Below are 11,349 nucleotides of genomic sequence, written 5' to 3'. Positions count from 1 at the left end.
GGCTGCAAGCGCCGCAACAACTTGTTCATTAATGAGAGCCGTCAACTGGGCTTGAGTCATATTAACACGTCCAGACATGATCGAGTAGTAAAAGTAGCGTAAGTGAGAGTGGTTCGCGAGTAGGGCGATGACAGAAAAGCGTAAGCATGTAGGTATTCTCATGTAATAAAGTCATGTGTATCTAAGCGTAATGCGAGCAAAGTTCTATATAGTTCTAGCATGCAGGTAATAAACATAAACCTTATTACCTAGGATGTCGAGTCTTGCACGTGGAGCGAAGCGTCGTTGTGGATCGTTGAGAGCACTGTTCTGGTTATAGTCTGGTTTTAATAAAAACGTTTTCCCATATTAAAACCAAGTTCTCTATAACCAATGGCTCTGATACCAATCTGTCACACCCCCAAAATCCACCTGCGGAATATCACCGCTTGGGAGCGTGACTGACCAGGATCAAGCCACCAATCATATTGAACATGTAATAAATAGTAATAATTATCCATCAATACGAAGGGTGTTTATCAAACCAACATAATTAAGTGTAGCGGAAGCATTAATGCAAAACCCAACATAAGTATTAATGTTTGAAACGTCATAAATGTTTAATGAGTAATCACGATCCATTTGTCCACAACGACCTGCTCCTCCTTGTGCAAGCTCCATTAGTACCTAAGGTCCTGCAAGGCATGCAGCAGAGAGTCAACAACTAGTTGAGCGAGTTCACAGTAAGTAAAAGCATAACAGTAAGTCCGTATGTAACATGTGGCTCTACTGGGCCGTTATTGGTTTCTATTGGTGGGGGCTTCCCATGTTATTTATCCACTAGACTATGCGTAACCATAAGTGTTCTTCACAACCGAGAACAGTAATACGTACAAGTTTACGTAGGATTTACGTAAGTATCCTTCACAACCGAGGATAGGGGTACGTGGGGGTTTACGTAGGTTTTACGTAAGTTCCTGACACAACCGAGGCAGTAGTGAGTATCTGTTCACGTAGGTTTTACGTGAGTATCCTTCACAACCGAGGATAGCGAGTAGCATAAGTATACGTAGGTTTTATGTATGTGTCCTGCACAACCGAGGACGATGGTATGGTAGTCTAGTAATGATATCCGTATGAATCTATTCAACCTTATCCTTTTAATCCCATTCCCAACACCCCGGGAATCCCATGCCTTGGTAAGAGTGTGAACTCACCTTGTTTTGCTCGGCAGATACACAAAAAGGTTCTTGAACTAAGGTTGGTCAACCACGTCCTAACAGGGTTACCATACAAGTCAGGTCTACGTTCAAGTATTGCACGTATGTTTACATAGAACTAGCAAGTTACGAACACGTAGTATTCATGCCATACACATAGAGTAATATCAGACGAGGTTATGTAAAAGCCCATTGTGAATAGCCGGCCCAATAAAACATATGCAGTCCAAGACTGGTGCGGCCCAACAATTAATCAAACACTTTAACTTATGCGATTCAAATAATCTTGTGCGACAACAAATATTTGTGCGATTAAGAATGACTTGTGCGATCGGGTTTTGGGTTATACGGCCCAACAACGTAATAAGGTTGAATATATAGTGCGGCCCAATATATTGTGCGATCGGCACCCTCTTGTGCGATCCACAGTGTATTGTGCGGTCATGCAAGACTAGATTGTACTATGTGCTTCACTCAGTTGTACCCAGCTTGTACGGTTGCCCTTGTGCGAACCAAGAGCTTGTACGATCAGTTTGATATTGCCATGATTTAAGGAATCAGTTATATGCACACAATAAATTTTCCAAAATAGTTACCAAACATTCATCCATTCGATCAAATCCACAAATACCAATTAATGAGTTAATTCCTATGGACCCCAATTATCTAATCATGGCAACAATCACGTGCATTCCCAAATTGCCTAATTTTCTAAATCATGAACAATTAACAACCATATGCTAAGCATCATCGTTCATATTAGATTTAATAGCACAAGTTTTCATCAACACAACACTAATGCCCCAACAACTATAATCCTTTACATCATCCATGCAATTCCATCATATACTTAATTGTGATATATCCAGATCTGATTATTAGCAATCCATATTCCCCCATGTACGAATTAGATTAAACAAATAAATTCTTTAGGTTGACATGATCCCTATTTTCCCTTTTATATCATCAAAGCTATTCCTCCGAGTTTATCTAATCCGATCACTGTTTGCATGTGGATAATCATGGGTCATCATCAATGTCATGCCATTTAGTTTCATATTACATCTAACAGTTTGCTTGGCTACAACCAAACCCTAGCATCAACAAAATCATGCAAGAATACAGCCAAATTTTGAACATTAATATCACTAATCATCAACAAGCTCTATCATGCGTACTATCCTAGTTTATACCAACAAAGATCACAACCGCATGCACAAAAGAGATTCAAATCAAAACTCAATTAAATAGAATCAACACACTAACCGATCGATATTGTGTAGGAAGGTTGTGCGAGGAGGTAAGGCTTCGAGAGAGAGGATGATGAAGCTGCCGACGACTTCAGAGGAGGGTGAGGGAGGTTAGGGTTTTGATTCTATGATGTGTTTGCATGTTATGAGGATCCATACCAACCGTGTGTATGTATACGCATAAGTATAACACATTGGGCTCACTATTGGATTTCATTTGGGTTGCGGACCAAAGCATAAACAATAGGGGTTTGGGCCAAGGACAAGTCCATCCGGCCATGAGGTGTGCGGTCGTGGGGGTAGTGTGCAACCCGAAGACCTTGTGCGATTGGATTAATCATAAACATTCACACACACTTAACTACTCATAATAAATAATAGTTCAACACATTAGCCACCCATTCAAGGCATACATCAACTATCTTACACAATCAGTGCAAAGAAAAGCAAGTACATAATCAACTTATAAGCATTCAATATAAATCAACTATTCACAAAGCGTTCATATAAGTTATACCAGGGTACGGCGAAAGTCTCTAAAATGCGAGTTGTCACAGAAAGTCTTTGTTTACCCATACTGTAACTTAACCATTAATCAGTTAATAAAACACATATTCACAGAATGGCAATTGGAAATTCTTAAGTATTTCTCAATTACTTTAATAGGCTAAAATCAATAGTAAGCTTAAATCAGTGGCTCTGATACCACCTTTTCCTGTCACGGCCCTCGGCCCCGGTTTGACCCGGTCCAGAGCCGCGAGGCAGGAAATCCCGTGGTATTAATTTAAATGACAGCGAAAGTCTTTTTAAAACAGGATCTTTTAATATTAAAACTGCTCGTTTACATAATTTAGGGATAAAACCTTGTAATTTACAATAAGGTGATTTCACTGGGAAATCTTTATTTTACAAAACATGTTTCTTTATTTATTTACATTGAGCCACTTCTCTAAGCTTGTAGTGCTTCACGACACTTTTCTTGGATCACAACAGATCACCTGAAACATGTTTGAAAAAGGTTTTGTCAGCGGGGAAATACTGAGTGAATCATTCAGTTTACTAAAAATGACACATTGGTTATAATTTACAGTATTAAGAGCGATTACAATGTTTCTGATTATCAACCAACTACCCACAGTATTTGTCACTCGACCAGCCATCGGTAGCCTCATTGCCCGATGGTGTCTGTGACTATGGTCATATCACCCCTTGGCTAACCCGTTGTCCAATGGTGACAGTTATCAAGTAATGTATACAAAACCCCACATACCGGCTGTAATTTGGTGATTACAAATACTTAATCCCTGTAATTATAACTTTGAAAATAACTTGGAGTTTTGTAAAACAGTTGATAAAAAGAGAATGACTCACATTGCAGATTTAACGAGCAGTGTATAAGCCTACTGATTAGCCTTGTTTAACCTAATTTAGATAACAATGCACACAAATGGGGTTAGTAACTAATACAGCAGTTACGACAATTCACGAGATTAAACCCTCACAACGATTTACAAAGTGCAATACTTAAAAATCCAGCGGATTCACAACGAATGACAGAGTATAGCCCGAGTTCGGACAGCACTCAAACATTCAAGTCGAAATCACGATGAATGATAAAGTATAAACCCAATTTGAGTAGCACTCAAACAATCGTTGGATAGTTTTAATCGATCGGACGTTGAATCGTAATAGCGATCGAGTTATTACCCTGTTTTGCGGCAACGATTCGTGATTGGCGTGTGTTGTGAACTGTTTCGACTATAACTCAGAGTATAATTTGAATTTGGACGTCGAACAAACGCACAGAACCAAGTCCCACTGCCTTCTATTTATACCCAGAATTTTGCCCCCCTCGCGCCACGCGAAAGGTCTCCTTGTGCGCGTCGCGTGGCGCGAGAGACCCTAGTCTACCATAGGGTGACTTCGTGTCTAAGTAGCTTAGCTGAGTTGGTTTCGAATGAAATTTCAATTCACACGTTAAACTGTTAGGATATTACCAACTAGGGTCCCCCCCCCCCCCCCGAGTTTTAGGGGCCCTGATCCTCATTCTGATTGTTCTGAAAATTTTAGGGTTTATGCAGAATTACTTGGGTTTCTCAATTAGGGTTTCCTTAAATAGACAATTAACATACTAAGTATTAATTTTAATGAGAGTTGTTACATATATGAGAGGTTGTTTGATGCCGATTATATGAAGGGTTGTCTGAATTTTATTATAGAACATATGATTAGTTGTGAACATTGGCATTCGGTTATGTATGATTCTTTATATGTGTTTTGTTTCCTGTTGATTCGACAAACAATATATCATATGCCACTCGACCATGCCTAGTATACCCGTAGTTAGCTTGGCTAAGATACAAACGTTTGGCGTGTAAGTATATGAATTGCTCTCTAGCTTAGTGGTAATTGATGCTTCTATGGTGTATTTGGGCTACGTAGCATATTACATTTGATGTTTTTATGGTGTATGATGCTGCTTCATACTTTGGTTCAGAGAAAGTCACCCTTAGTAACAGTATGTTGGTCACCATATCGACCATTGCTTGCCTTGCCTCGTTTATCATATCACACTCTTTTTTCATAAAAATGTTCTTGATGCTCCTCTTTAGCTTAAAATGTACTCCCTTCTAGTTATTTTCTCATATGTTGGTTTGTTTATCGAGAAGGAGGACGGGTTCTCCACCGCCTGTTTCCAAGATCATGTACTTTATATCTGTGCCACTTCTACTGACCTATTATTCACTAGGTTTAGAAATGGTCTGTGTGGATATTTTTAGCAAAGGATTGTTATTCACTTTGTTTTTAATGCTCTTAGGTCTAATTCAATCTTCATATTGTTCCACCCACTTAAGTGACATAAGGGTGTACGGGGCGCAATCGGGGAGTGGTGCGGTGAAGGATTTCCTCGATCGGGAACACCGCCGCCATCCCCGCGGGGTCCCGAATCGGGGTTCAATTTGGGTGTGGGGTTACCGCTTGAATTTGCACGTTGATCGAGGAGATGACCGTTGAACGGTCGACTTTTTTATAAAAAAAAAAAATCACTTTTTTTAAACTAATATAAATACCCAACTCATTTTCACCCTTTTTTTATACACAACCCATCTCATTCTCACCCTTTTTTTATACACAACCCATCTCATTCTCACCCTTTTTTTATACACAACCCATCTCATTCTCTATATTTTTTTAAACTCTCCAACCACAACCATTTCACTTTTTATTTTTTATACTCTCCAACCAAACCTCCTCCACTTTTTATTTTTTATACACCGAGCAATGGAGAACCGATCCCGCGAGGCCAAGAAAAAAACTAAGGGACGGGTCTCGAAACCGTCTCGAGATGGTTCGAGCGGTGCAAATGCTCAACCACAACCCCCTTTCGGATACACTTCACAACCCCCGTTTTTTTTCCAACAACCTCCACACCCCTCGTTTTACAACACCCAACAACCCAATTTCGGCTATTTTCAAAATTTGCTATCAATGGACGCTCCTCCTCAATCCCCCGCCTTCGACCCATACGCTTATCGTTCTCCACAAGTTCCTTCTACACGAGGAAATGTCGAACGTCCTCTACCTATTGACGAGGACGACGAGGACGATGAGGTAGTGCCCGAAACTCAAAATTTGGGCGACGACGACGAGGAAGATGAATATAATGTGGACGAAGAAGCGGGCAACGAAGAATACGAGGCTCGAGAAAAAAAAGGGAAAACGGTGAGTGAAAAATGGACAAAAGAACAAGAAGAGGCGTTGGCGAAGGCGTGGGTACATTGTTCTACCAACAAAAAAAAGGGCAATCAACAAAGTCGCGAAAGTTTTTGGGGTAAAATTTTAGAGCACTTTAACAAAAGTGTCGGTGGAAGTAACCGGACCGTTCATCAAGTACGGTCTAAATGGAACCCGATGCATTCGAAAATAAACTTTTTCAACGGCCTATACCAACAAGCGGTAAAAATTATATTTTTTTTAACGTTGCATATTTTTTATTTTTTTCCTAAGTTCATAGTTTTTTAACACTTTATAATTTTTTTTACTTTATAACATGTAGGATCGCACACGAGCAAGCGGATGTCAAGATCTCGACGTGATGAAAATCGCGTTAAAAGAATTTAAAGAGAGATTTCCAAGCGGTTTTCAACACATCGAGGCGTGGGAGGTCGTTCGAAAACACGAGAAATGGGCACAAGTCCCATTGATGGGCGAGGAAGGTGAAGGTTCGGCACATAAAAGAAAGCCCGTTGACGTAGACTTTTCAATACCGGATATGAACGAAGATCCCTCGCCACAAAGACCACAACGGCGAGACAAGCGTCAAGCTACATCGTCCGAGGGAAGCTCGGGCGAGTTGGCGGCACAATTCAAAGTGTACACCGCCATGAAAGAAGCGAAGCAAGCGGTAGAATTGGAGGCGATCGAATTGAGGAAAAAAAGAGAGTCGGAGGCTCGCGAGCTCATATCGGCACAACTCGAGACGATGAAAAACTACAATTTCGATCGAGATATGAAAACCTTCCTTAAGCCGCACGACGATGTTCCGCCAAGTATGTTGCCGATCATCCTCGCCCGAAAGCGAGAAATCGCTAACAAGTACGGGTGGCCATGCGATTTCTAGTTTGAATGTATTTTTTTTTCTAGTTTGAATGTATTTTTTTTCTAGTTTGAATGTGTTTTTTTTTTTTTTTTTCTAGTTTGAATGTGTTTTTTTTTTTCTAGTTTGAATGTATTTTTTTTTAAATTTAATGAAATGTCTTTTATATAAATTTTTAAACATCCATAATTTTAACAAAAAAAAATAATAATTTTGAACTCACCTAATAGGTGAGTGCCGCCATCAAAAAGGGGAATTAGGGGAGTTGACGTGGCACCATGTGATTGGTTAGGTGTAAGATGGGGGACTCACCTATTAGGTGAGCACCCCTTACACCCTAAGGGGGGCATATTAAAGTGTATGTATAGTCCATATTGTTAGACATAGTTAGAGTTAGTTTCTAGCATTTATTTGATTTACTCTAAGCTCATATATTACTAAATAGGAGGCTAGGCTGTTGTATTATGCGCAACCAACATACTTTCTCTAACAAACTCCAAAACACTTTCAAGCACAAAATAGTAACCAGAAAAGCCATTCGGGTGGTCTAGGTGGCTAGATGTAGTTTACCAAGTGAAATGCAACAAATTACATGACGAAACCAAGCCTTTTACACACTTTTTAACCACTTTCTCCTAGCAAATGAGATGACCCATGTGCGAGTTGAAAGAGATGGATACAGGAAAGAAAGAATGAGTGAGATAAAGACATTTCCCACACTACCCTACCACCCACCCCACCCCACCCACCCCCACCACCCCACCCACTCCACAAACATCCAAATTCACAGACACCATCTCTTTATCAAATCTCTTTAACCCTGTACAAATGAATCCTTTCTCCCTGATCCCCCCACTCCAGTAACTCAACCAGAATCACCAGCCTTTTCATCTGCATACCACTTCTAGTAATGAAGATATCATCATTCCATTATCTTATTATCATCTTCACCATGAGCTTCCTCTTTAACCTAAGCCGGTCCGGTTTACTAACAGAACCAGCCCAACCGTTAAAACCACCAGACGACTCTCCTCCCAACACGGTCCCATCTTTCCCGGTCCAGACCGAGTCAGAACTATGCCGGTTAGACTTATCAGCTGAGCTATTCGGCGGCGTAAACGCCGCCTGTGGTCGCAACCTCGATAGGAGCCGTTGCTGTCCAGTGCTGGCAGCTTGGCTCTTCGCGGCACACGCTCGCTCGGCTCTTCAAGTCAATGCTTCGGCTCCACCGGCTACGGACGAAATGCCGATGATGCCTGATGACTCACAGAACTGTGTTAACTCGTTGCAAAACTCGTTGCAGAGTAGAAACATTCATCTACCTCAGCCTAATGCATCATGTGATGCTGTTTTGTGTTTTTGTGGGATTCGGTTGCACCAGATTGGTTCGCTTAGCTGTCCGGCGGCGTTTAATGTTACGAAGACTTCTCGGAATGCAATTCCGACCGTTGCTGTTCGGAACTTGGAGAAAAGCTGCCGGAATTCATCATATGCTGGATGTACTAGATGTCTTGGGGCTTTGCAAAAGGTCAACTGTTCTCACTTCACATGCCATTGGTTTGATTTGATTTCTTTGTTGTTTTATTAATTTACTAAAATGCCCTTGCATATACAGAATTTCCAAAAGTAATAATAGTTGACAAAACAATACGGATAAACAATTATGAAAATTTAGAATTTCTGTTTTCTTTAATCTATGTTTAAAATTTTAAGGGAAAATCATATGTAACAATCTAATAGACGTCATTGGTTATTGACATATTCATTTATTGTATATTGCCTTTTTTAATCCAACTTTTCACCTATTTTTACTCAATTGGTTTAGCGTTAAAAAACAGATGTTTTAAGACTTTTGATTAGAAAGATGATACGAGTCAACTGTGATAGCTAGAATCTTTATGAACTAAGAAAGGGCTGAATGGTAAAATGGCAAAATGTATTTAGTCAGTATTTATCAACAAAAATTTAAGTTTGTATACTCAATAAATCAATCAAAAATTTCAATTTTTTTTAACTCTATTTGGTTGATAAATTAGTTCCCAAAAATTCCTTTTGTCTAGAATGTTTGACAGGATTATTATTATATATAATCATTATTATATAAATTAAAAAACTCATATTGTATAAAATATTTGTAAAAAACTAATATTGTATAAAATGTTTGTAAAAAAACTAATATTTTTATAAAAGTTTGCTAAAACAATTAATATTGTATAAAATGTTTGTAAAAAAAACCTTATATACGCCCTATCTTGGCCTATACGTGGCATATATGGGAGCATGAGTCATATATGAAACCTATACGAGGGGTCCTATACGCCACGTATAGGCCTGTACGTGATGTATAGGAGCAACCAAACTAAAACTAGCATGAGTCAGGCACTGAGTTTGATGTAACCCTATATGCCCCGTATAGGCATATACGAGGTAGAGGGTGTGCAAATAGACAGATAAGGTGTGTGGATAGTTTTAGTATTTTATATTTATATTTATGTATTTAAAAAGGACCTATTGGAAAATTGGCAAAATACATTTATTCAACTTTTATCAATTTCTATACTCAATACATTTATTCAACTCTTATCAATTTCTATACTCAATAAAAGATATCAAAATTAGGCAGTCCTATTAACTCTAATGATAATTGATTAATTACTAAATTAGTTCCCTAAAAAACCTTTATCTTGTATACTCAATAATAGATATCAAAATAAGGTAGTCTTATTAACTCTAATAATAATTAATTAATTACTAAATTAGTTCCCAAAAAAAACCTTTATGTGACAAGTGCATTATTATTTTATATAATCTGCCCTTAAATTATATCCATCTAGTGACTAGTCTAATCATGTTTGGTCAAACTTATTCAACCCTTTATATTATATAAAAATCAATAATTCATAACCTAAAATGACTAATATACCCTCCATGAAACAGTTAAACGACGACGGGCAAAACGGAACAAGAAAAACCCATCATCAAGTAGATGATCGAGCTAGCAAGATAATGACACGTGACTGCCAGCTAATGGGGCTTACATGGCTACTAGCAAGGAACAAAACGGCGTACATACCAACGGTATCCGCTGTATTGCGCGCCGTCATGTACAGTGCGCACCCACCCCATGAGTTCAAATGCAGCCCTGATCAAGAAAACATGCCGTTAGCCGTTGATTCGTTACAGTTCGAGAAATCATCTGGAGCATCCTTGGCACGTGCCGGTATTATTGGTATTGTAATGACATTATTGCCCCTGGTTATGGAGTTTGTTTGATCGTTGGTCAGTTTCGTTTGGATTTGTTTTACTGTAAAGTGCATGTTACCTGCTAGGTTGTGGGGGTTCACGTGAAAGGTTAGTGAGGATACAGACAAAGGGTAAAGGGTGGCCATGTTTGAGGACATTTTTGTCTTTTTGCCTCCAGGGTACATCTTTGTTATTCGGAATATTAGGGTTTTGGATTTTAGTAGTTTAGGGAGGAATTTCAAATTCTTTTTTCGTTTTCGGCAGTGGAATATATTATATAACTACTTGAATAAACTAAATTATAAACATTGCTTTGTAAGTATGCATCACTGGAATATTATGTTTTGAATAACACTTTGCATCGCATCCACTTGTATCAATTATCGGATTTTGAACCTAGTTTTTGGTAAAATCGTAGGGAGCGACTTTCAAAATCGAATATTTTATACTACATAAATTCTTTTTGAAAAATTTCTGTAAAATTTACATTACGAAGCGAAAAAACAGAGGGGTTGGAGACCCGTCTAGCCCTCACTAAGAACCGCCGCTGCTTGCTTCTAGAGGCAGACCCATGAATTTGTTTTGCTATGTTCAAATTTTTTTTGTATGGATGTGTATTAACTCAACGAGAGAATTTTACGTAATAAATAATATAATATATTAAAAAGGTTTCATTGGAAAATAAATATAATAAATAAAAAGTTGCTTTGGAAAATAAATAATGAAAATATAATTACATTCATTCATACATATACAAAGTGGCATGAAAGAGGTCATTCTACCTTTATACATAAACCAATGTGGAAAGCTACAATTCCACCTAAAGTTATGGCTTAGAGAAGCTGGAGTGGAACTCTCGTTTGTATTCGGATCTTACGGGAGGTGTGGGAACACAGCCCCTCCTCGTTCGGGGCTGCACAAAACTTTTCTTGAGCTATATGTACATACCGCATGTTCCGATTCAAATTAATATTATATGGTTTTTAAGCCAATCAAGTTTTCACAACAAAGCAAATATATGTTTTTTTTTTAAATCTTTCTTCTAATATATTTTATTACA

General features: G+C 38.6%; 1 protein-coding gene across 1 annotated transcript; it reads left to right on the top strand.

Annotated features, from left to right (window-relative positions):
- The first annotated feature begins 7,842 nt into the window (after positions 1-7,842).
- Positions 7,843-10,611, top strand: LOC110920999 (uncharacterized GPI-anchored protein At4g28100). Its single transcript, XM_022165261.2, has 2 exons — positions 7,843-8,574; positions 9,984-10,611. Exons 1-2 carry the CDS (start codon positions 7,957-7,959, stop codon positions 10,317-10,319), a joined length of 954 nt encoding a protein of 317 aa, XP_022020953.1. The 5' UTR covers positions 7,843-7,956; the 3' UTR covers positions 10,320-10,611.
- Positions 10,612-11,349: the final 738 nt, after the last annotated feature.

Source organism: Helianthus annuus, chromosome 17 (assembly GCF_002127325.2).
Source record: "Helianthus annuus cultivar XRQ/B chromosome 17, HanXRQr2.0-SUNRISE, whole genome shotgun sequence".
Classification (NCBI taxonomy): Eukaryota; Viridiplantae; Streptophyta; class Magnoliopsida; order Asterales; family Asteraceae; genus Helianthus; species Helianthus annuus.
This window is presented reverse-complemented; position numbering and strand designations above follow the sequence as displayed.